The 27777-nt window shown below is 37.5% G+C and overlaps 1 protein-coding gene across 3 annotated transcripts in view; it reads right to left on the bottom strand.

Annotated features, from left to right (window-relative positions):
• Positions 1-10676: 10676 nt before the first annotated feature.
• LOC117987173 (acid sphingomyelinase-like phosphodiesterase 3b) overlaps positions 10677-27777 on the bottom strand; it is a 66103-nt gene continuing 49002 nt past the window's right edge. For all 3 annotated transcript variants that reach the window (XM_069502234.1, XM_069502231.1, XM_069502232.1), the window contains exons 4-10: positions 27329-27488; positions 25613-25815; positions 24502-24659; positions 16360-16519; positions 13482-13591; positions 13106-13293; positions 10677-12727 (exon numbers count right to left, since the gene is read on the bottom strand). In XM_069502234.1, the coding sequence (XP_069358335.1) occupies positions 12505-12727; positions 13106-13293; positions 13482-13591; positions 16360-16519; positions 24502-24659; positions 25613-25815; positions 27329-27488 (1202 nt within the window). In that variant the 3' untranslated portion in view covers positions 10677-12504. The remainder of the gene's footprint in view (positions 12728-13105; positions 13294-13481; positions 13592-16359; positions 16520-24501; positions 24660-25612; positions 25816-27328; positions 27489-27777) is intronic.

The following is a 27777-nucleotide window of genomic DNA, read 5'->3' as shown; positions in this document are numbered from 1 at the left end:
CTACAATGTCACGATCTCTGATTGGTTAATGCTCGCTCACTATTGGCCACAATGCATTGTTGCAAGAAGAATCGCACAAATTCAGCCAATCAGAACAATTGAGATTGTAATAATGATTGATGTAGGTTTTAGACAATCGCCCTGCAGAGCTTATAAGTGGTGTCGCTAAGCTAAAATCTGACATTTAGGTACTTTTTAGGGTTCCGTACCTCAAAAGGAAAAACGGAACCCTTATAGGATCACTTTTTTGTCAGTCTGTCTGTCTGTCTGTCCGTCTGTCCGTCTGTCTGTCAAGAAACCTACAGGGTACTTTCCGTTGACCTAGAATCATGAAATTTGGCAGGTAGGTAGATCTTATAGCTGACATTTGGGGAAAAATCTGAAAACCGTGAATTTAGGATTGCATCACACAAAAAAAATTAAATTATGGTCATAAACTAATAATTAGTATTTTCAATTTTCTAAATAAGATAACTATATCAAGTGGGGTATCATATGAAAGGTCTTCACCTGTGCATTTTAAAACAAATTTTTATTTGTTTTTATGCATCATAGTTTTTGAATTATCATGCAAAATGTCGAAAAAATAAGACTGCAGTACGGAACCCTCATTGCGCGAGCCTGACTCGCACTTGGCCGGGTTTTTTAAATACTAGAGCCATTCCATTTTCATAACATCACGATAGGATCCTGAATGGCACTGTACCAAGCTGTGGGATTGTTTCAAACCCATCAATATAGGATCGTTTAATTTTCATAGCATGGCTTAGCTTTATTAGAAAGGAATTCAACGAATCTATGTTTTTTACAAATCTACGTGTTGTTTACATGCCAATTCTTTCCAGTCACCTTTTCTTTTTATATTTTAGTTAATATAATTTGTACATAACAGAATAATCTGAAATTAGTTTTCTTGAGCCTTCTTATTGTTACCTGATAAAATAATTTTTGGGGAAGAACGAACATTTGCATATTCTGACTGTTCTCTACAATGTTCTTAATACCTCTTCCCCTGGTTATCTACGAGAGCGATTTCAACTATCCCGCCCTCCTACTAGACCTATGCGGTCGTGTGTCTCAAAAAATCCTCTCGTCACTCCCCGTTGTAACACAGTCTTCTATAACAAATCTTTCACCGTACTAGCTACCCAACTTTGGAACTCACTTCCTGAAAATGTCAGAGAGAACTGCCACTCAGTACACTCATTCAAATACAGAGTGAAGCAGTATTACCTAGCATTAATATAGAGTATTTTATATATTATATGTATTTATATTTTTCATATATTATGTATATAATTATTTATGATAAGTATTATTATTGTATATAAGTTGATTTGGGTATTTATTATAAGATATTTATGTAGTTTATTAGATTCTAGTACCGTAGACCTATTCCACATCTTGATACGCCTTACTCACAACCTTGAATGGGAAGCTGGAAGAAATCTCTGTTTAGAGATAAGCATTTCCGATGTAACTTAATTTATTATTACTTTGTAACTACAATTTTTGGTACATGAATAATAAAAATAAAATAAAAATAAACATTTTCGTACTATCTGTAGAAAAAACATTTTTATGAATTTTTCCACGAACTTTTCCTTTATTAGATAACGATCTGTATTCAAAAAGAAATGTGCTATAATATATACGAGTTTTGAAATGGAATAGCAGCCCAATTACCGATACACAACAAAGGGGAGGCATGTCATTCATGCTGCCACTTCGGGCATCACATACAAAATGTGGCTTGTACCTCGTTAGATATACAATTTCAGATGAGTTCGGAAGCATTTAGCATTATACTATGCATACCTACGTGAATTCATTATTTATCTTATCTGTTCCGCTCAAAGCTCCGAAATCGCTCATTGAGCGAAAAAATAGCTCACGAAAGTCACAACATGTTGTGGTCACTTTAAAACTTCTACGACGCCAAATTCCTGTTATCTGTCTTATGAGAATGCTCGGGCCGCGTTGTGGCAATCGCAGAAATTAGAAATAGAGATATATTATACCCTGGATTTTAGGCTTCTTTTTATCCCGGAAAAATCACAGAATTCTCATGGAGTTTTTAAAAACCAAAATCCACGCAGGCGAAGTCGCAGACATCTATTATTATTATTATATTAAAATAGATACCTATGTATCTGCCTATTGGAGATCTATTCGGTCTATTGTATAAAATCTCACTGATATCTGTATCAAAAAGCGAACGAATCAGCGAGAAATATTTCATCGCGAGCACCGTCAATTTGACAAGGGTCTTTTGACGCGGGTTGGCAATTATACAACTGGAAACGCCGCCTGGAAGTTAAGGGAATTGGAAATTCAAATATCTTTGGGTGCTCGATCATTAAAACAAAATGGCAAATAGTTTTGAAAGACGCTTTTCAAACAATAATGAACCAATGAAGTTCTATAAAAGCCAGAGATTGAAAGCAGCGTTTTCTCGAAAGTTCAAAACAGTAGTTCGAAAATACGAGACGTTGACGGCCCAAAACGGTAACCTCATACCGGCGGACGTGGACGGACGACATCAGACGAGTCGCAGGGAGCCGCTAGATTCAGGTGCAAGACTGTGCCGTGTGGAAGAGACCTATGTCCAGTAGTGGACGTCTATCGATTGATAATGATGATGATGATGAGGAGGAGTTTTCCTCGTATACAGGGTGTAACGAGAACGCTAGCAAAAACGAAGACAGGTTATACTCGTACTGATGATTACCACAAAATGCGAAAAAAACCTGTATCACAATATATCGCAAATAAAACATCTGACTGACGCTAGAAGTCAATAGGCCACTCGGGTTAATTTATTATCACTTTAGAGTCAAATTAAGACACTTTTCAAAAAATGATAAAATAGGCTATTTTTATAATAAGTAGGTAGGTTCCGTCGAGCGACCATGGCGTGAGTCACTTAGTCTATGTTAAACCATTTCACTGCGAAATTCAGTATCGTACGCAGACACGGCATTACGTGACAAGCGCACAAGAATATCAAGAATAAAACTTCCAGCCAAATAGCTCGAGCTCATCTCTTGAGAGTTACGGAGTCAGGCCATAACCAGCCTAAAGGGCTTTTAACCACCAAGGGCATTGCGCACTAGACAACATCGTAAATGGTTTTTTTAACAGGATAATCATCAGCATCATCATGATCAACCCATCGCAGGCTCACTACAGAACACTGGTCTCCTCTTAGAGTAAGAAGTGTTTTGGACATAGTCTGATCTGAGTCAACCACGCTGACCAAGTGCAGATTTTTTTTTTTTTTAACAAAAGAATATTAGCCATGTTAAATGACTAATATTCCCCTTTCCTCTCCATCTAAGCGTCAGGCTTGTGCTAGGAGTAGGTACGACAATAGTGCAACGGGCGGGGTTTGAACCGTCGACCTTTCGGTTTTCAGAGATGGTTAGAGAGAGATTGGAGAGAACATTTAATTTACATTAACTATTAATTTCTATTAACATTACGGAGAACTCTCAGGCATGCAGGTTTCCTCACGATGTTTTGCTTCACCGTTAAAGGAAGTGATATTTAATAACTTAAAACACACATAACTCCGAAAAGTTAAAGGTGCTTACGCAGGATCGAACCCCCGACGTTCGATTAGGAGGCGGACGTACTAACTACTAGGCTATCGTGGTAGACTATGGCCAAAAACCCTTCTCACTCTGAGAGGAGACCCGTGCTCTGTAGTGAGCCAGCTATGGGTTGTTCATGATGATGATGATGATGATGATATTATGTGACGTTGTAAAATAATACAACTTCCGCAAAGGAAATTTTCTTCCCTACTACTACACAAATTTCTAACCCCTATTTCACCCCCTTAGGGGTTGAATTTTCAAAAATCCTTTCTTAGCGGATGCCTACGTCATAATAGCTATCTGCATGCCAAATTTCAGCCCGATCCGTCCAGTACTTTAAGCTGTACCTACGTTGATAGATCAGTCAGTCAGTCAGTCAGTCAGTCAGTCACCTTTTCCTTTTATATATTTAGATTACCCGGGAGTAGGTACCTTTTAGTTGTTTTTTTTTTCATTTTGATAGGTACGTTAAATTAATGCTTTGGCCATTTCACTCATTACATTAGGCTGTACGTTCATTCTATTATAATTATTTACAGAGAGAGCCAGCGCGTTTCAGACCTTCGTTATTTTAGAAAAGCTGAAAGTTTATTTGCGTATTGTCCCCTACATTAATTATCACCACTATATCAACTTACAAATTAACAATTTTGACCATCAGTAAGGGTAACATTTTACCTATACCTGAATAGATAATTTGAGTTTGAGTTTGAGAACACAGGGAGGATTAAGGAACGATCAGCGACTATGAAATTTAGATCATGGTGGCTTTGGGAGATAACAGGTAATAAATGTGTAAAAATCTTACGTCAAAGTACAAAGTAAATTTTTTTTAATACTTTTTTCGGGATTATATCAGAAATCACATTGTCAGGCACTTAGTGTCGTGGCAACCCCCTGCCAGACTAGAGACCCTTAAACTTTTAATCTTTCTGGCACGCGCCGCCTCTTAGTCCATTATAGTTCTTGCAATTCACGAGGGCGAGTGGCTCATGCTTGTGTGTAAGTCGTGTCGATATAAGTAAGGTACACTAAATGTGTGCGTTTGCGAGCGCTTGCTCGCGACTGATTGGTCCGACATGCACGCACACTTACACAATGTCCGTGTATATGACGTAAACACAAGTAAAGTTCACTCGCCTTGTGAATTGCAAGAACTATACCTTCTAAAAGCCGCGTAAGACAGGTTTCAGACACGTGTATTGAGTGTTTCATTCATAAATAAAAAGTATAGCCTACGAAAATAATTAAATACTTACCTCCTCATTTATTTCCCTAACCCGTCGTTCCCGTTTGAGCAGAAATATCAAGTTACAAGACAATGCCTGGCTTTATAACAAAATGCTATCAATCTTCTTCAAAGGGACAGCCTTAAAGAGTTAAGGAGCTTTTTTAAAAAGGAAGTCTCTCAGAAAACAAATTATAATATTCTTATATTATTATTATAATAGCTTTAGGCAATTTTGAGCTTTTTGTTTTAGAATTATTATGCGAGCTTCATCATCATGATGGCCGGCTCACTAATGAGCATAGGTCTCCTGTTAGCACGAGAAAGGTTAAAGCCATAGTCTGCTACGTTGGCCCAGTGAGGATCGGCGACTTCACACATCTTTGAGAACATTGTGGAGAACTCTCAGGTATGCAGATTTCCTCAAGATATTTTCCTGCACCGTTAAAGCAAGTGTTATTAAAACATCACAGGTAACGGCCGTGATTACAACTGTAAGTTTTACTCACGTAAGTAGCTTAGGTACCTAATTAATTGACAACAAATTTACTATTGTAAGTGTACTTATAAGAGTGTTTACATTAGTTATAAATTCGTAAGTTAATCATGTAAGCTACTTAGGAACGTGAGTAAACTTACAGAACGCGGCCGAAAGTAATGTAGGTACATCGGCCTTTAGAATGACATTTCGGCTTTGTAGAGCGTTGTCTCTGTCACTCATACCTACATGATGTTGTGTCTGTCTTAACGACAGAGACAGTGCTCTACAAATTTGCTATCTCCTTCTAAAGACATAGTACATTACTTTCGGCCGCGTACTGTACAGGTGTAAGTATCCGCGGCCAAAGCCATCCACACAGTAGGTACTTCCCCTAAACATCAAAAAGTCATAGCGCTACCCCGTCTGTATACCCCATCGGCACTACCTATTTTAATAGTAGCGTTTTGCAAAACAACGACATCGTTAGGTTTCTCTATAATATTAAACATGTTAGTTAGGTACCTACATTCCAAAACTTGCGATGTTCTTGAAACTTCATATTAGACTAGTGACCCGCCCCGACTTCCCACAGGTAGCTTATTACAATTTTCATAGGGATCTCTAATTTTTTGAAAATAAGATTTAGCCTACTAGCTGATGCTTGCGACTTCATTCGCGTGGATTTAGGTTTTAAAATCCCGTGGGAACTCTTAGATTTTCCGGGATAAAAGTCTATGTCACTCTCCAGGTCTTTATCTATAGGTACCCATGCAACAAATCACGTCAATCCGTTGCGACGTAATTGAAGGACAAACTATAAAACCAACAAACAAGCACATTTTCGCATTTATGATAAAGGTAGGTACTCATATGTCACTCAGCAATAATATAGCTCTCTACTGATGAAAGAATTTTGCAAATCGATTCAGTAGTTCCAGAGATTACCCCCTACAAACAAACTTACAAACTTTACTTCTTTATAATATTAACACATTTTTTTTTTTTTTTTTTTTGTTTATTTGAAAGTAATCAACAGCGTAAATACATAATTATTATTTAAATTTAAATCTAGGAATAACAGAAGGCCAAAAGAGATTACTTAAAATTATAATTAAACTATTTTAACAGAATAGAGTTAGAATAAATGTAGGTATATACAATAATAAAATAAAATAAAATTACAACAGTGTGTGTATGATTGTATGTGTGTGTGTATGCGTGTGTGAGTGTGTGCTTATGAGTATGTGTGAGCGTGTGTGCATGTGTGTGTGTGTGTAAATGGGAGTGTATGATTGCATGCATATTTAGATGTTAGCTACTTTTTTTTTTGTTTTAAGATGATAGTTTCTTAATTCCTTTTTAAATTTATTGTTTGATAGGTAAAATAAGTCAAACTCAGCGAACTGATTGTTATAAGTACGTAACAAGCGTGGAATTATAGAATTTCGCGCATAATTTGAGTTAGATTTGGGAACATTTAGAAGGCGCGTGTGACGCGTTCTTAAAGGTTGAGCATTAAATGAAAAGGCTGAGAGTAAGCTAGTTTTAGTTAAGTTTTACGATATTAGTATAGACGAGCAAGGCGTCTTGCTTCTTCAAGAGATGAAATACTGAATTTCACGTTTTGCATAAATTTGCATCACAATACGCTTTGTGCTTGCTATGCTCAACACGATATTACCCTGAAGATATTATGGACTCGTGTCACCTGACATCATACCTACCTATCTGTTCTCCCTGAGGCTTCAAGAAGGGAATGCAGTCTCATGATGTTCCAGCCAAGGCGAGATCTCGCGTAATCAGGAAGTTCGCTAAAGAAAAGAGTCGCTATTTATTTAATTATTTTTTTCCATTCAAATAAAGTGTTTCCCTATAACTTTTACTCTCTTTTTCACTTTATACTTTGTAAACTAGGTGATGCCCTTGGCTTCGCCGTCGTGGATTTAGGTTTTGAATATCCCATGGGAACTCTTCATTTTTTCGGGATAAAAAGTAGCCTATGTCCCCGGGATGCAAGCTACTGTATCTGTATCTGTACCAAATTTCATCAAAATCGGTTAAACTGTTGGGCCGTGAAAAGCTAGCCGACAGAAAGACATACACACTTTCGCATTTATAATATGTACTAGTATGGATAATTATTACTTCATAAATCCATGGGTGTCTACACAACAGAACATAGAATCTACACAACAGAAAGTCATGTCACGAAAGTGTGCCGAATTTAAAAATTAAACAATCCATTTCACATCAATGTTTATTAAAATCACTTAAAACATTTACTTATAATATAATAACATTAATTTATCGTGATACAAAATTAACACATAAAGCATTTTACGAATTATTTAAAAGTTGAATGGACAGATTAATTGAAACATTTAAAATATAAATAATAATTTACAAACTAGATAACTTACAAAAACAATGTTTTTGTCATAGAAATTATACATTAAAAAACTACACAATAAAAAAATCATTTGATGCCGAATTCGATATAGTTGTTACAAATTTTTCGCGTGTTTATGTCTATAATTTCCATCATTTTGAATCTAACATGACGTTATCACACATTCGTTTACTACATATTTTTATCAAAATCTAAAGGGTAAAGGCGGAAACAAATTATCTGACGCGGCTAACGAACGCGGCTTATAGGTATCTGAATAACAGATAACACAGAACAGTGCAAATTATCGGAAGTAACCTTGAGCGCTCAGACGTCCAAGAGATATATAGCAAGCCACGTCCTAAACGACTGCACACCTGCCTTACCTTCGTAAAAACATTCACTTTTTTACGTCTGGGTGCTGATTTTTATGCATGTTAAGCATATGTTAAGTATACAGAAATTTGTACTGCCAAACACTTGCCATCGTCGTCAGCGGTAATTTCCGTTAGACGCTTTAAAGCTTACAAAAAATAACCATCGATGAAAATAACATATTATTTTATCTTACTTATACATAAAGCTGATGCAAAAGATATTTAATAAACTCGTGTATAAAACAAAAGTGTAAGTACCTAGGAAACTGCGCAAATATAAATATTATAGACATCCCAGTCCGTACGGATTTGAACGCCACAGTCACTAAGGAAATTATTTTGATACTATCGCTTGAATTGGGGCAGACCTCCGGAGAACTCAGATAATATTAGAGCTGACACCGTTTAAATTATGTTAAAACTAGTATCTCGGTGGCCATCTAAAGTGCATAATAATATATATCAGTTTAAAATCAAATAACTAACTGCGATGTTCCAGTACTAATTCTGAAGTAAGTAAGTACTTGATTTAATTTTGGAGAGCATTCAACTACATAATTGACTCAGTTCGAGTTTGAAATAGGATAATTTTAACACCCATAGCAACCTGATGTAACGGGACCCGTTTTAGATACTGGTAGGTACAGTACTCGGCAGGAAATATTGTACATCAACCTTTAGAATGAGATAGCGGTATCGTAGAGCGTTGGCTCTGTTGTTGAGACCGACTAAACTTTTTAAACTTTTTATTTGATATGGAGATAGATGAAGCGTTTATTGAAATTAATAATTAAATATGAAAAATACAATTATTTTTATAAGTGTAATAATAATAAATTATTAATTTAAACTCGATTTCCCAGTATAATGAAAATGAAAATATTTTATTTAACAAAAAATAGTTTTGTCGTCTAAAAAGTAGTTCTTTGTTGTGGGTACCTGACGTCAAACGTCACATGAGTATGCGTGACAGAGACAACGCCGAAATCTCATTCTATGTACAATATTCCCTGCCCGTAGTAGCCGGCAGTACAGTAGTACTGATCGCAACTTCTGTTTCCTACCAATGTAATAGGAAAAGAACAAACAAACTTAATTTACTTAAAACTGTCAAACCTCATGATTTTGGATGCCAGTCTTGAGCATAAGTGTTGTAGAGTATCTTTAAAATTTACTCTTAATATTAATTTAATTTTCCGTCCTTTTTTAGCAAAAGAAAAAAGAAAAAGATACTCTAAGAGAAAAACATCAGAATCGACGCTATTGTCGTTTTTTGTATGATTATCTCAGAATCTCATTTTAATTCCATTCAACAGACGTTTTACCTACTTCACCCATTTGCGTTACATTTTAAAGTTTCTGGCTTCACATCATACATTTTAATTAAATTTTAATTACACATAATTATTTTCTTCCCTACTTAAAATATTGGTCACTGATAAAATAATTTATTAGAGATACCTAGATTCTTATAATGAAATAGTCTTATTTAGAACCTAATTGTTCCTCATTTTCGAAGTTAAGATCTAAATTACAATTACAGATATTTTTTTATACATCCAAATAATTTCAAATTGAATTACAATCACATTACGCCTTGAGCATTTGTAATACATGCGTAATAAAGGCATTTATGAACTTTTAGTTCATATTATGTCTTAAAATTTTAACTAGTAGGTAGTATTAAAACCTAACCATACTTATAAAATATCATGACGGATACACCCTAGTGTAGGTTTTCAAGTCAGATATTAGAGCTGAAGCCTCAAGTCACGCCGTTAATCTCCACGGACGAGAGAATCGCGGCGATAGTCTCGTCACGTGACGAATTTCAACACAAACTGTCGCCGCGATAGTATCGCCCTGTGGAAACTGGCCCATAGAGTTTGTATTGAATTTTGTCACACGGCGAGACTATTGACGCGGTTTTCTCTTTCGTGGAGATGGCGCCTAAATTACTCCAAACTAGTAATGGAGATGTCAATATAAGATGACCTAATAGATCGGCAGGTTATCTCAAAACCAATGTCATGTTTATAAACAATGACTTTATGTCCTGGTAAAAGTACTAATCTTACTGAACGTTAGGCGTATGTCACACTGCCGTCGACGAGAAAGCGACTAGCTATGGACTATTTTCTCGATCAAGAAACGTACAAAGCATATTCACACTGTCGTCGGCGCAAACTCTGTCACCGCTAAGAAATTATCAAAAATTCAAAATCCTAAATCTTTCACTTAGTAAGTAGGTAACTGGAGGTAGAATAACTGGTCAAATGTCGCAACAACTCCAAACAAAGGCCGATTTATCCAACGCGGAGCTCTCGTTTTTGAAAACTTACACTAAGATTTTCTGTCCGGTGATACCTACCTGGCGCGTGTTGTTTTTATAAGTAGGTAGGTACGCTACCGCACTTTTTTATACTAAAACTAGACCTATAATAAATAAATGGGTTTGTAGTTATAATAAATTATTCCTTTAGGCCGCAATTACACCTGTAAGGTTTACTCACGTAAGTAGCTTACGTGATTAACTTACGATAAACTTACCAATGTAAATTCTCTTGTAAGTACATTTACATTTAGTAAATTTGTTGCAAATTAACTACGTAAGCTACTTACGTGAGTAGAACTTACAGATGTAATTGCGGCCTAACAGAAGGACTACTAAATATTTCATGAAAATCAAGAAATAAGCTTTCGATTTCCAAGAACAATTTACCTACTAATAGGTAAATTACATTTTCGATAGCTGCAAAGTGTCGCTACTAGATGGCATGAACAGTCGCTTCAGTACTGAGTAAACATACATATCACAAATTTCGTCACTGGCAGCAAGCGAACCGTAGCTTAGTGCTTAGAGCGTCGTGCGCGATCCCAGGCGACGCGGGTTCGATTCCTGGCTATCCGATATATGTATTTAAAATTATTTAGAAATTACATAAAGGTTGCTAAAGATAATAATCTTAAGAACGAACGGTACAAATTATAAAAGGTTTTTTCGTAAAAAAAAACCTCGCATTTAATTTTTTATATAATATATTTACATTCATCTAATACTATATTAAATTAGGTAGGTATATTAGAATGTCTTTAGGAAATACTTACGCCAAATGTATAAAATTTTATGTATAAAAATTGTTAACATTCTAAGTCTTAATAAGTACCTATACATAAATAACAATAGCAAATAAGTAATTAACAAAACAACCGCTTGTTCTACTTCATAAGTCATTAAAATATTAATTAAAACATAATCTGTAATAGAATCATTGTACCGTACTACTTACGCAAAAAATAACGCTTAAAATAGAACCCTAAATGCAAAATCTAAAAAAACTACCTAACTGAAAAAACTAACTAACTAAAAAAGTACGCTGAGCATAAAAGGGATTAAGGGTGTAAAAGGGCACGGCATCATCAAGGGTACTAAGTGCCTCGTGGAACATAGGCATTCAAATATGGACCAAAATATTCATTGGGTTCCATACGTTTAGAACAAAATTTCAAGGTAAGATCTGTACGCATCTGAGCTGCGCTGCGCGTCGCTTCAGTCCGACTGCAGGGCGCGTCACTTCAGGCCGCTCACGGTACCTACCGCACTACAACTGCAGTACGCGGCAGTTCGCGTCACTTGCGCGTCACTTCTATGCCCGATCGCGTACGAACAACAACGTCGCAAGATGAGCGACATTGAAGAGGGAAAGGGTGAAAGCCGACATCCTAGGGGTAGGGCAATTTGAGGATATACTTCTAAGAGCCCGTCATGTGGCAAAAATTAAAACTACGTTATTTATTTTGAGGTCTATCACGCCTGTACATTATATACTTAACTCGATGCGCGTGTATCTTATCCGAGCGCCGAACGCATTCTGAAGCGACGCGACGCGCCGCTGGGTATGTCGCACTAGCGTCGCTGCACCGCGCGTCGCTTCGCTGCGCTTCACAATACTCTCCCAGCCGCGACGCCGCTCTAGTGCGATATGCGCCATACAAAATGATAGAAATAATATTTTGACGCTCTGTGCCGCGACGTGCAGTGACGCGCAGCGCAGCTTTGCTTGTGCGTACAGACCTTTACTTTGATCGAAGACAATATTAAATTTTTGATATTCCTGCGCAAATAAATCTGTATAAACTAACTGTTACTAATAATAAAATTCGCTACACAGATATATTAACATCAAGTACAACACTAACCATACTGTCTAGAGTCTTGCCTTATCACAAATACCCTGGGTGATTTATAACCGACTTCAAAAAAGGAGGAGGTTCTCAATTCGTCGAAATCTTTTTTTATCATCCTCTTCCTCGGCTTCTCTCGGTCATCGACCTTATTGTAATAGTGCTCGTAACTATCATCATGTTCGTTAACGCACACTGTTAATCCACTATTCCTATTCAAGGTTTACTAACGACCAAACAATTTAAATCACAGCGACACATACGATAAAGGTGAGTATTATGTTCACAAGCGGTGCGGAGAACGCAGCGGCCCGACCGGCCGCAGCGAGGGCGCTCGAGGCCGCATCTACGCATTGCCCGTGTATGACGTGCTCTAAACACGTGATGGCGCAGAAATGTTGATGCGCGCACGCATCATCGCAGTTGCCTCCGTCGTTGTATTTTACGTTGTACGCTCGTAAATATCTGGGTAAGTAAGAGGATCTATTCAAATACCATTCGGGCCCATTATTTGCTCAAACATTCATATTGTGCTTTTGGCCATAACTGCATTCGCATGGATTGAAGTTTTATTTTAAATCCATACAAATTATTTGGGTGTTAAAAAATCCTTTCAAAATTATTTAAGCTGTCCAAAGCCCTGACAAGCAGATTACTCGATAGGCAGGCAAATTCATGATTACTTGTACATGTCAGTACTCATTTACATTGCATCTTAGTGCCATTTAAAATCATTACCCAAAACATAGAGACGGCAATAGAATTCAATATTTAAATTTTATGGCCTTGATATTAAACTCGACAACAAACGACGTAAAGCTAAATTTGCTAGTTAAAACTTACTTTTTAAACATAGTCATCTCATGAGTAGTGCCAGTTTTCAATTTCTCTGCTAAAAGGTGCAGCGATCCTGCGGAGACGTCTCGAAGAGCGTAGTACTGGGTCAAGTTGTACTCTGCCACCCACTCCGCGCCCGCTTCCGCTTTGTTAGCAAGCGCTAGGTCCAAATAGAACTGTGTATAGTCCAGCACCTGTCAATTAAAGTTGTTAGCTATTATTGAGTGACAATGGTAGAAATTTCTTGAAGGCCTAACATAGTTTTCCAATTTTTTTTTTATTATAGTGAGTTTAATGCAGGAACACATACACGATTAATGCTACCCTTGCGAAGCCAGGCAGATCGCTAATTTCTTATATTTAAAAAAAATCGTATACACACCTTTCCAGTATCCGAATCAAATTTATAAAGTCTGAGGCCTGGGTTAGAAGCGCCTGTTGAATAGTGTGGACTCACTGACGGAGCCAGGAACGCCCAGGACACCGGTTGCTCTATGGAAAAAGAAACAATGACGTTACTGGTCGAACTCCTTTCAGCTTGAGCTTAGGTACCTAATCAATGTTATTGTGTTTGGATTGCTGATCAATCAACCGACATAGATCGAAGGCGTGGCGAAGCTGAAAATAACAATTGAATTGTAAGCAAAAACACTATCATAAAAATTATACTTAAATAAAAAGAAATAACACAATTTTTTTTCAATATTTTTTGTGATGTAACCACAAATTCACGGTTTTCGGTTTTTCCCTTTGCTAGTGCTAGCTTGTAGTGCTGCCTATTTTCATGATTCTAGGTCAACGAGAAGTACCCTAGAGGTTTTGGTTCCCTTGACGGGTCTTGGCAGATACGACAACATTAGAGCGATTTAAGGCTTAGTCGTTATAAAAAAATCTATCCTTTAAAAATTAAATTGTAGTAGGTACTTCTAAAGAAAGTTAATTGTTTAAGCAATTAAATTTTACTTAAGTATAAAAACACTCATAAAGTCAATGGCCAAATCGAAAATTGTGTGCCACCCTTTATATTTTAACCCGTTTATGGTAAAATAAAACGTTCCAAAACACGACAAGTCCAATTAAAAATTCAACAGTTTTGCAGGTGAAAACTACAAAACCACGCTTGTTAATAGTTTTGCAGCTATCTCTTTTAACGGATTTTAAAAAGAAAATTCTGACCTGTATCTGTGTGTAATTAATGCACCTATAGTACGCGACAGGTTAAGATGGCAATTGGGGTGGGGACGCCCTGCACACCTGCACAGCCCCCGTGCTAACCCGGTGCAGGATAGCGCGGGTGACCTGCGGGGCGTCCCCCCGCCTCATACCCTGATTACCATCTCGACCTGTCGCGCACTATACCTATGTTCAAAGGTTTCAGGGTCTTCACATGGCGACATTTTACCGCACCGTTAACGCGCGTTTTACTAACGCACGTCAATAGTGCAAATGCAGTTTGCATTGCGAGTTTATTATGCAAAGTGAAAAAACCGGCCCAGTGCGAGTCGGGCCTCGCTTTTTTAGGATTCTGTATATAATTATGTTTTGGTCACAGGACATGAATCGTTGTTTTTGTATTTGTTGTTTAAACTCCAAATAAAGTATAATATGATGCATGAATATGCCGAAATTGCATATTCCTAACTAGTTTAGTTTTGAGATAGACCCCGGTCACAAAAATGGTCTAAAACTGACATTGATCGACCATTTCTTTATTTTTTAAATAAAAAATATGTTAGTACTCCACTATGCTAAGGTAAGAAGAAATAACTTCTATTAATTTTATAATTAAATATTCCATGTAATCCCAGAATATTAACTGCATTGAAATCCTGTCAGTAGTTTGCGTTATCAAGCTTATCAAAAATATTGACTTGTTAATTAATATAATATTCAGGAACCCATTATATTAATACTTAACAGAACCTTACGCCGCTGTTCCATTTCACCATTTTTCCACAATACTTTGCGAGGGTGAAATGTTTAAATGAAGCTAATAATTGCGTGTGTATTTAAACACGAACAAACTCGTTTTTTTTTTCGAAAACCACTTTAATGATGCCGTGGAGCGAAGCCTTGCATGTTTACACAGCCTACAATTTCACAGGAACATTTTAATCGATACCGTTTGATGAAAAGTGGCAAAGTTAAAATGTTATAACCGGCTGCGGTAGGGTTACCGTTCACGACAGTTAAGGGAACCTCTAACAGGCTTCGACGTCATTGGCAAACGTCATGGTACATTTGACGCTAGGCTCCCTTAAAGGTTGCTCTATGCTGTCTGTCTGCTTGCTTTTCACGGCCCAAACGTTCAACCGATTTTGATGAAATTTGGTACAGAGTTAGCTTACATCCCGGGGAAGGACATTACAAGACAAGACAGGCTACTTTTTATCCCAGAAAATTAACGAGTTCCCCCGGGATTTTTAAAAACCTATATCCACGCGGACGAAGTCGCGGGCATCAGCTAGTATATTATAATTCCCTCGTGCTACCCAAGTCGTAGATAGTATGTTATATACTTAGTAGTAGATAGCCGAGGTGCTATTTGTCTATGAATCGACCATGTCGCCGCAGTGGGTATCTGCATGCAAGGAATCGCTCGCTTTAAATGGATGCAATTTAAATAAGCTTGTATACTCGTAGATAACTTTGAATTTATACCTAACTAAAGGATGCCCGCGACTTCGTCCGCGTGGATTTAGGTTTATTAAAATCCCGTGGGAACTCTTTGATATTCCAAGATAAAAAGTTGCTTATGTCCTTCCCCGGGACGTAAGCTAACTGTGTACCAAATTTCATCAAAATCGGTTCAACTGTTGGGCCGTGAAAAGCTAGCAGACAGACAGACAGACACGCTTTCGCATTTATAATATTAGTATAGATAACTTATGTGTAGAACCAGAGACAATATATATATTATCTCTGGTAGAACGGAAAAGAATAAGCTGTAATTTAATTTAAATCCTACTTATTTTTTGGCATCTTTTCATTTTATTTGTGCATGTTTAAAATGAAACATACATTAAATTAATTAAAAATATCTACCTGAATCCCGGGGACCTTTAACTTTTCGGAGCTATGCGCGTTGCTTTAACAGTGAAAGAAAACATCGTGAGGAAACCTACATGCCTGAAGTTCTCCATAATGTTTTCGAAGGTGTGTAAAGTCTGCCAATCCGCACTTGGGCAGTGTAGGTAGGCCGGGCTCCATACTAAAATATTCAAACCCCTTTTGATTAATGATAAAGGCCTATTTATTACCTTCGTCGTATATAACTCTGAAAGTATCGACGTGTAGATGTCCGAAGAACTGCCCCGCGATAACTCGTGCATGTCGACGCACAATCCGAAGATATTTGCTGGTCGCATCCGCTGAGTACGATGTGTCGGACCCCGGCGCTGCGTGCCCGACTATGAACACCTGATGGAACAAAAATTATATTAGTTACGTAGGTTTTCCAAAGCATCAAAATGGTAATAGTTTGAAACTTTGCTTCGTGATTTTTCACAGGCTACTTTATGTATAGAGAGAGCCTGTGAGGGCCAGACCTTCGTTGTTTTATAAAAGCTGAAAGTGAAGACACCCTTGAACTTTAATATGTCTTGGGTGTCTTGCAGGGGGTAGCCACGAAACTAAGTGTCTGGCAATACATGACGTGATTTTTAATACCTACTATTCCAAAGAAAATATAAAAAAAAATAAAAAAAAAAAATAAGAAACTCTAATTAGAAACAACGCACTTTTAGATTTCTGTCTGTTCCGTACCCGTTGAACTATTGTGGGACTACCACGTTGGTAGTGTAAGTCGTGGTGGTATTGGTAGTGTAAAATCGTCACATAAGTGACGATATTCAATTAATTGGGATGCAAACTGAAAATGCAATAGGTTTGATGAATCGAGTTATTGACGCTCGATACATTGTGCCAATTTCGCCGTGTCAATACAAGCAACGAGCGAGAAAATGAAAAATACACATTATTTCGGATCGCGATCCAAAATACCTCGACAATTTTCTCTTTGTGAAATTCGTATTCGGCAATCAATATAAGACGGGGCTTACACAATCAGTTACTTAGCCATTAATCTAGCGGGGTGATTCGCTGATTTCTCAGTGTTCAAATCTAATTAATATATAAAAGGAAAATAAATAAATAAATAAATAAATAAATAAATAATAAATTTATTCATAAGAATGCAGGTGACATAACATGGTTATAAAATTAGTTGGCGAGCCTTATGCATTCTACCTTAGAATATTGGTGTATGAATATTTAAGTATTACATTACAGTTAAATTTTTAAAAACATGTAAGTACATATAAATTACAAAATCTTTAAAATTATATAATATTCAGAAAGTAAATTAATTAAGTCATACAAAAACAAGAGAAAAAAAAATAGAAATAATAACAGTCATTTAAATTTTTACATGTCATACAGAGGGGATACCTAACTATTGCACTACAAAGACCATAATTTATTTCAGTCATCTAATCTAAGTCATCAGATTTACATTATTTAGATATTATTTTAGACAAATTATTTGAGCTCATCAATCAAAAATTCCGAGATGTTGTAATAACATTTATTTATAAGCAGCTCATGAGTTTTCCTCTTGAAATTATTTATAGTAGTGTTTTTGTAGTTGTCAGGAAGTTTATTGTACACAGTTATTGCCATATGGTGACTGACTGACTGATTGACTGATCTATCAACGCACAGCTCAAACTACTGGACGGATCGGGCTGAAATTTGGCATGCAGATAACTGTTATGACGTAGGCATCCAGTAAGAAAGGATTTTTGAAAATTCAACCCCTAAGGGGGTGAAATAGGAGTTTGAAATGTGTGTAGTCCACGCAGGCCAAGTCGCGAGCATATAAGTTAGTCTGATCGTTAGCCACCGAGCATTTGACATCGGTTGGTTCTTTGCTGAGTGATATTAAAATATTTTTTGGTAGAAAACTGTCAATGGATTAAAAATAAATGTCAAGTCAAAAATAATGAGCTTGGTTATAATCACTGAGTTAGCGAATCAGGCTGCGCGTTAGTGCTTCCTTGATGCGTTTAAACGCAATACATGCACGCTTCGTAAGGTAAACACAACGTTTGCAGTACAACACTATTATACAGTGTACCTATCCGGGATCGAACTAGCAATAATTTAGGGCTTCTACAACTCATTACCACTCTAAAACTACAACTTCAAAACTTCACTTGTTAAGGCTCCCACTGAAAACCAGCGCTGCAGCTTGCTGCAGCATGATGCTGAGTGGGAGACCTATATTTGGTCACACGTACTCGTATATATATAGGTAGTATTTTTTATTATTATAATTTTTTGTTATCAGTTTAATTAGGTATGTAGATTGACTTAATTAGCTTTTAAGATTTATTGTAGTATTGCGATCAAATAAAAGTTTTCTTTCTTTCTTTCTTTCTTTCTAAAACCAATTTTTTTCTGGCTGGGCCATCGTGGCAGAGTATAGCCTTAACCCTTCTCATGCTAGAATCTATATTTGGCCAGCGATGGGCTGGGTTGATCATAAACTACTGCTTAGTTAATAATTATGACATTTATTTTCTGATGCCAGGTTGCGAAACTTATCGTGTAAACTCCGTTTAAGAAAATTGTGATGGATTTTCCATCAAACTAAATACACCGTCAGTCTCTACAAACAATACCGTACATAATGCTTTCGATTTATTTGAACAACACACAATAAGAATAGCCGTCTACAAAGATATTTTTTTCTGGAGAAATTGATCCTTGGAGCGACAAAATCACGCATAGGTAAATTGATTTCGGCAACTCTTTGTAGAACGAATTGTGTTCGAAGGTTTTTCTCATGTTCCATGAAAGCTTAGACAAGGTAATCTATAAATCTTTCTGGAAGTTTGCATACACATTGTACGCAGACTCGAACATCCTGTTGAAGGCAGCCTCAGTATACTTAATCTTATACACGGTGAAATTTTAGTGGTTGTCTTCCCGCGGCAGAACGATTAGCCCTCAGTAGTACTATCGAAATTTTGAGTTAAACTTAAAAAATAAAAATGTTTTTGTATTGAAATAATTTAAAAAAAAATCGACAACTCGCAAGTGTGAGAAACAATAGTAACGCTCTAGAAGTAACGTGAATAGCAGGTAGGTACATCCACTCGAACCGCGCTGCCAATAAAGTGTAAAGTGTAAGTTTAGAGCAAAATAAGCTCTCGCGCGTAGTGATACGACATAAACTAGCCTGCACGCACGCGGTATCACTATTGGTTCGAGGTCTCATTCGATTTTTATTTTTCTCGATAGTAAATTTGACATTTTTGACTCTAATATTTTTTTATATTTAAAAAACGATTGTAATACCTACCACGACAAAATCATTTCGCTTCGGAAAAACAACCATCAAAATTTCAGCGTGTATATCTGCATTCATCTTTGCGAGGAAAGAAAGAAAGAAAATCAAATTTCAATCTCAATAATCATGGCTAAATATGTTCCCGTTTTTTTGGCTTATATTCTTAAAAAATCCGACAAGGTGTAATTCCGCCATTAGTTAAGTAATAGTATCTACCTACTCGTACGTAGGAACGAACACTAATCTTCTAATTTATTAGCGCCGGCCGTCGGACTTCCGTCCAGTTCCGGCGCACTGTAGTTATGATACGGTCACTGAATGTAGTATTACGTACTACGGAATTATTACATTGTACAACGGAATTTACTTTAGGTTTTTTTTTAATTCATTATACGCAAACGCTTCACCACAATCACACCTGATATGATGGAAAGTGATGATGTGACCTAAGATGGGACGCGTTTATCTAGAAGATGCCTATTCACTCGTTTTAAAAATACCCGGGTTGTAATTGGTAGGAAACACATATCGTGGAAGAGTATTCCAAACCTTAGGCGAAACTTTTCGGAATTCCGACTGGACGGACGTTTCTAATTTTACTTTAGAACCCTAAAAAGCTAGCAGCTAATAAAATACGGGTATTATCATTTCCACGCAGAAAAGCCAGTTTTAATTTCCACTCGCCCTGTAAGCTTACATAAGCCACGTTTGGGTTTGTTCCCGCATTACAATTATGTAGCATTAAAACAACAAATTCCGTAGTCAAAAAATACTTAGGAATTCGTTTTATTTCTTAATAACGTTAACCTACATAATGCTGCAGGGTTTTAAAGAGATGTAAATATTATTTAATTATTATTTAAGCTGTGATAGCCTAGTCGTTAATGCCGACGGCCTCCTAATCGTAGGTTTGGGGTTCGATCAAGAGCACGCCACCTCTAACTTTTCGGAGTTATTTAATAATTAAGAAAAACACTGTGAGAAAACCTGCATGCCTGAGAGTTCTCTATAATGTTCTCAAAGGTGTGTAAAGTCTGGCACTTGGCCAGCGTGGTAGACTATGGCCAAAACCCGTCTCACTGTGAGAAGAGACTCGATGGGATGACCATCATGAAATATTATTTCTTTTTTATTTTGATTTTTTATTTCAACTTTATGATTGCATTGCAAAAACATTATTGATTGAACTGCACGTTAAAGCTTAACCCAAATCCCTTCCGCGGCTCATATAGCACGTAAACCACAATAAAGCTACCGCTTATCACCACAAACATGCTCTAGTGCTGAAAGATAGGAAACGTTTTATTTTATTTCATTATAAAATTCAAAATTTTATTTTGCGGTGAAGTGCAGATAGCAAGGACTGGTTGTACTAGTAGCATCGATATAAAATATGACAAGATATTATGTCCAAGCGAACAAAAATTTTCACGGTATGGAACCAAATAAATTAGCGCCACCTCTTAGAGTCTTAGATACTAATGAACGATCCGTTTGAAACCTAGGTACCACTGAGGTTGCATTGGTGCTAAAGCACCACTGAATCGGTGCCGTTTAGTTTGTTCAATAGCCCTGTCCATACGAAGTAATTTATATAAGTCAATGACTAGTAGGTATGTTTATTAAAACCTCAATAATTTGTTTCAAATGAAAAGACCTCTGGGCGACAGTGATGGGGGGATGTGTCCACGGCAAACAGAACAAAATATGATCTGCTTTTAAAACTTAATGGTTTTCTTTGAATTTTCAAATTAAATGTACGTAGCATTAGCATGTCCGTGACGCGACCTTGAAGTTTTTACCCATTCCAAGTTCCCAACGCACCTAAAGAAGTATTCACTTCAAAAAGGAGACCGACCATTCTCCATACACTGTTGGGCCCAGATATTGATGTACCTACCGTTACAAGTTTCAAATTAGTGTGATTTGTTAGATAAAAATATCTCATTTGGACTGCTTTAGTTTCAGTTTGAGTGACGATTGCATAATCACAAGGTATACAATAATATGGGCTCAAATCCATGGTTAGATTGTGTTAGATAATGTGTTATTTGAACAATATTTTTGCAATTATCAATCAAGTAATAATAATTAGACGTGAACTGTTTAGATTGGTTTCCTTTAAGTACATAAAATAATCCAACAAAATAATACGAAATCCTACTGTACACTATCTTACTATATAATTACAGTGATAATCTCGACAAAAACAGATATTTCCGTTAATGTTTTCTATATTTAGCAACTATAAATTCAAGTTATTTTTTCGTGATTTTGGTTTAAATCATAAAATAAAGGATTTTATCCAATAATATTTTTTTCTGTAACAAGACTGGGCCCAAAACTGGTCGGTCTCCTTTCAATATCTTATTATTGTACACCGTAATTTAGTGAAGTGAAATCGGTCCCTTGTTAGTACTTCATTTAAGATGTTATAACTAGCTCTTCGGAACCGCAGCTCGCGTCCGGCCGCCGGTTTTAATAATTTGGAAGATTATAAACTCGTTAATGTTATCGGTACCACATTTACAATTCATAATTTCAATATTGTTATATTTTTAGTTTCAACGCAAAAATGTTAATGCATTTTCAGTATCCGCTTAAAAGTAGGTACATAATGCGGCGTTTGCAACAAAATCGAGTTTCATAGTTGCTTTTTAGGTAAAGTCAATAAGTCTATCTTAAATTTTTTTTTTTTTTCACGTAAGCCCGCGACTTCATACGTGTGGATTTAGGTTTTTAAAAATCCCATGGAAACTTTTTGATTTCCCGGTTTAAAAGTAGCATAATATGTCACTCTCCAGGTCTAGGACAAAACATCAAACCAAGAAATCAATAAACCAACAAACCACAAAAAAACCCTTTCGCATTCATGATATGCATAGTGATTGTACTCATAAATTTATTGTACTTATCTATGAATTTTTCTTTGTACCTACCTATTTAAAAATGTGTTTTTTTTTTCCATAAAAATCTTACTTTTCTGTAATCTTGAACCCCTTCACCGAAGACTCATATCAACAAATCTGCTTAAGAATAATAGAAACTAAAATACAATGTGCGACCCACGTGACCCAAATTTTCTTCCAGAATAGCTTCATTAAATTCAAGCGAACAGAAATTGCGGTGCGTAGGTACTTGCATTTCCATTGAAATCAAACAATACACTCATAATACGAGACCATGCATAATGACGTCATAGGATCGCAATTATCGAGGTCAGCGTAAAAACCAAGACTATTCTCCTGTAATACTTGATGGAAATCAAGTAGGTATAAACTTCTCTCATCTCATGAGCCGTAATAATATGTAGAGAGTTGAAATTTTCACAGAATGTGTACCTATTTCTTTTGCCACTATAACAACAAAAAATCAAAATGGCGTTATATAAAAAAGGGGGCTTTTGTACAATGCTACGGAACCCGACGACGCGCGACAGTGCGAGTCCGACTCGCACTTGGCTGATGTTTTTCACATACAGTACACTGTATACGTACGCTCGTAGTATTGTCGAGGTACCCTACCCGATTGTATTAGACGTCGTTGTTTATTATTAAATGAAAGGAAAAGTATAATATCTCTCCTTATGAACTCCTATTCAATTTATCTTATGCCATTCATGGTTATTTTATTTCGGCTCTTATATTTTTTGTCATATCCATATATTGGATTTTTCTATACTTAATAATGTCATTTTAATATCCTATGAATCTCAGAAATGTATAATATATTTCATGTAGGACAAGTTGTGCAACTTATGATATACCTAATATCAGGACTCTACCTCGGATTCGGAAAGAGGGTTCTACTGAGCCGAGCTTAATATAGAGCTTAATATAGCAGACCTTGTAAAATTCCGGCCAAAGAGCGAGGGCACACGATACGTTGCGGCGGCGGTGCGGCGCCTGAGCGGTGTCGCTGCGTCGTCTTACATACAAATATCTGTGGCATGTCACACGATGCGCTCCGGCGCCGCACCGGACTTGCAACCAGCGAGACGAGGCGGGGAGGGGTGAATGCGTTGCGACGTCGGAGCGGCACCGACCGCTTAATTGTCAGCTCACAAAGAAGGACACACGCTCGCTCGTTTCGATTTTTTTTCTACGGTGCCGCTGAGACATAACAACGTTGCGGCGCTGCACCGCTCGTGTGCCCGCTGATACGGTGAAATCTTTGCGGTGCGGCGCCACCACGCATCGTGTGCCCAGTGCGAAATAGTCAGTCGAAGATGACAAAAGGTCACGTAAGACGAACCAAGGCACCGCCTTTTCCTTTTAGGAAAACACACACCTATAATTCACTGGCTACCGGCCACGCAACGTCGTTCCGCCCCGGAACCTAAGTGTCCTCACTACTTCGCTATTGCGGAAAAACATGGAAAACGGAATGTTGCATTTTACTTTACTGGGTCAATGCAATTGGAAAAGCTAAGGGGTAGGGGTTATTTTACCAAGAACACATTTAAGTATAGCATAAATATTTTACGACTAGATGATGGCTGTGACTTCATCCGAGTGGATTTAGGTTTTTAAAAATCCCGTGGGAACTCTGATTTTCCGGGATTAAAAGTAGCCTATGTCCTTTCCCAGGATGCAAACTATCTTTGTCCCAAATTTCATCAAAATCTGTAAACGGATGAGCCGTGAAAACCTAGTAGACAGACAGACAGACGAACAGACAGACAGACACACTTTCGCATTTATAATATTAGTATGGATGAAGTACCACTTAAATCTTCTAAATATATTCAAGAAAAAGGTGGCTGACTGACTGACTATATCAACGCACAGCTCAAACTACTGGACGGATCGGGCTGAAATTTGGCATGCAGATAACTATTATGATGTAGGCATCCACTAAGAAAGGATTTTTGAAAATTCTAAAGAGGTTAAATAGGGGTTTAAAATTTGTGTAGTCCATATAAATAAGCTAGTCAGTTCTAAAAACCTAAATCCACTCGGATGAAGTCGCGGGCATCACCTTAATAAATACGATGCAATAAGACTGACAAAAACATAGCGTGGTAAGAGTAGGTTGATTCACTTACCATCTCATTTTTAGCAGTGGCCGTCTTCAGCACAGCATCCAGCCACTCCCACTGCTGCCTTGCGGGGCCGCTGTACTCTTCATCGACGTTGAACAAGTTGGTGTTGAGCGCAATGATCCGCAGCTTGCTGTGCGTCTGCTCTATCGTGTAGTAGCCCCCTGGGACACAAATATTATATTGGCTACAAAAGTGCCACTCAAAGTCACATCATTTATTCAATGTTGTATAGAAGCAGGCGTTACTTTGCGGAAATCCACGATATAGTTCATCCATGATATAATCCATGCTATCCCTAGTTGTTAGCAAAAAACTCGATATCAACTTTGTTAATTTAACTTAGTATTGATTTAATTATAATATTCATTTTGTATTTTATAGCTTAGGTATATTTTTCATGTTTTGGTTAGGTTATTTTAATGTACGACTTGTTCTATTTAATGCTCGTTTTAACGTTCCGTAATTAGAGTTACACGGGACCTGTAAAACTCGATAACATTTTGTATAATTTTGAGTGTGTAACTCTGTGGGCTGTTCTTGGACAAATAAAATAAAAATAAAATAAATATACAATGAACAAAAAGCTTAATAATTTGCTATAATCAGCTGAAACAGGTCGAATCTGTATGGTGCAACATGCAGCATGCGACATGCACCGCCCGCCCTCCCACTCACATCCTCCCACATCCTCAGAAGATTACAATCCACAATCCCAAAAAAAAAAACTGCAATCGTGCATTGTAAGGTCTACATCTCCTGAGGATGCTCCGGTGTCGGGGCGAAACGTGCGTCGAGTGTTTTGGGATTTGTGTGGTGCTGCGTGGTGGTGGAGCGTATTGCTTGCCTGGTGGCTACTTTTTCCTGCATGTTTAGCAGTGGGAGGGCGGGCGGTGCATGTCGCATGCTGCATGTTGCATACAGATTCGACCTTTTTCCGCGGATTATAGCAAATAAAGCTTTTGGTTCATTGTATTGTAATATTATGATTCTAGGTCAACGGGAAAACCCCTAAAGGTTTCTTAACAGACACGATAGATAGACAGACAGACAACGAAGTGATCCTATAAAGGTTTATTTTTCCGTTTGAGGTACGGAACCTAAAAAATGTACTTACCACTGTTTAAAGTATCAAAAACTTCCAAAGGAAGCCAGTGACTCCATAGATTCGTTAGGGCTTGTGAAGGGGCGGGGTCTGTATCACCGAGCACAGGGAAAACGAAGTGAGAGCTGAAGGTCATTCGCAGAAGCTCCGTTATACTTCTTATTGCCCGGTACTTATCCTCTTCTTTTTTTGAGTATTGAGAAGAAACCACGTCCCTAAAAAAGAAATAGACCACATAAAACTAATTCTAGGTAGGCACAACGAATCTGTAGAACTTAATACTTTTATATAATATCTGTCAACGGCTGTACTCACGTATTTAGTCAACGTTAGCCCGACTAGTTTCAAACCCATCCGGGGTCGTTTTTCAAGGAAGTCAGTTCACGCACGCGTCGCGGTTGAGACTGAACCGTGACGCGTGCGCGAACTGACTACCTTGAAAAACGACCCCGGATGGGTTTGAAACTAGTCGGGCTAACGTTGACTAAATACGTGAGTACAGCCGTTGACAGATATCCATACTAATATTATAAATGCGAAAGTGTGTCTGTCTGTCTGTCTGTCTGTCTGTCTGTCTGCTAGCCTTTCACGGCCCAACCGTTTAACCGATTTTGACGAAATTTGGTACAGAGATATCTTGCATCTCGGGGAAGGACATAGGCTACTTTTTATCCCGGAAAATCAAAGAGTTCCCACGGGATTTTAAAAAACAGAAATCCAGGCGGACGAAGTTGCGGGCATCATCTAGTAATATATAATGGAAATCACTCATGATAGTTTAAACGCTAAAACTTAATACTTAATACCTATAAATATAGTTACATTTATTACAGAAGCTCGCGAAGGTGGTCCTGAATGGCCTGCGAAGCCGAATAGAGCAAAGACGAGACATGGCGAACGAAGCAAGCTGGCAAGCGACACAAAGCTCATGTAAGTGAAGCGAAATGAATGGGCGACGTAGTGTAGCCCATTTAAAATCACTCTGGAGGTACGACACGACTGTTAAGACTGCGTTACAGTATTCAACATCAGTTTTCCCCGCCAATTTTAATATGGGTACCTTCAAGTCAAGAGTGCATAGGCATCTTCTAGGCTGCATCATCACTTGCCACCAGGTGTTATTGCAGCCTAGCGCTAGCTAGCCTATAAATTGAAAAAAAAAATTGCGTGGAGCCAGGAAAGCTCAGATTGAAAATAATTTTTAACCAAAATTTTTTAGTCGCACAACTTTGTAGCTACAAGTACTTTTGACCAACTTCTAACTTAATCAAAAGTACTTTGACTGAACAGTTATTTTTTTATTATTGCATAGAAATTGCAACAATTGAGACTGTAGCAATAGCAAATAATTTTTTTGTGCTGTGGACATCAGACTAAACTACTCGTATTTCAACTGCTTGAAAATATTGTCATGTGTTCATCGTGCAAAACCTTAAAAAGTGTTTTTTTTTCATTTACACGTTAGCCCTTGACTGCAATTTCACCTGGTGGTAAGTAATGCTGCATTGTATTATGGAAGCGGGCTAACTTGGAACGGGTATGGCAATTTTTATTAAACCCATACCCCTTCTTCATTCTACACGCACCGGAACGCTAAATCGCTTGACGGCTTTACGGCAGGATGGTAAGTAGCCACGACCAAAGCCTCCCACCAGACAAATTTAAAATTGTAAGTCTTGTCAGGAATCGAACCTGGGACCTCCAGCTAATAAATGTAAATAAACTCACCCCGTCCAAAGAACAAATTCTAAGTTTTCCGTATGGCGCGTCCTCATAAACTTGAGCGCGGACTGGATCAGGTCTATCGGACTATCGCAGGAGTAGTCTCCAAGCCGACCCAGAGCTCGTTGGTGGCCTGGACTTCCACGCTCATCTGTTCTGCGACACTCTGTAGACAATCTGTTTATTAATCTTACTTATATTTTACTACCGTAGGACTACACGAATTTCAAACCCCTGTGAATTTTAAAAATCCTTTGTTAGCGGATGTCTACGTTATAATAGCTATCAGCCCGATCCGTCCGAATAGTTTGAACTGTGCGTTGATAGATCCATGGATGCGTCAGTCAGTCAGTCCGCTTTTACTTTTATATAGACTAGCTGTTGCCCGCGACTTCAACTGCGTCCCGCAGTAATTGTCTTTTCCCTTTGATTTTCTAAAAAATTTCTTTCACAGA

This window comes from Maniola hyperantus, chromosome 12 (assembly GCF_902806685.2).
Source record: "Maniola hyperantus chromosome 12, iAphHyp1.2, whole genome shotgun sequence".
In the NCBI taxonomy this organism is placed as follows: Eukaryota; Metazoa; Arthropoda; class Insecta; order Lepidoptera; family Nymphalidae; genus Maniola; species Maniola hyperantus.
This window is presented reverse-complemented; position numbering and strand designations above follow the sequence as displayed.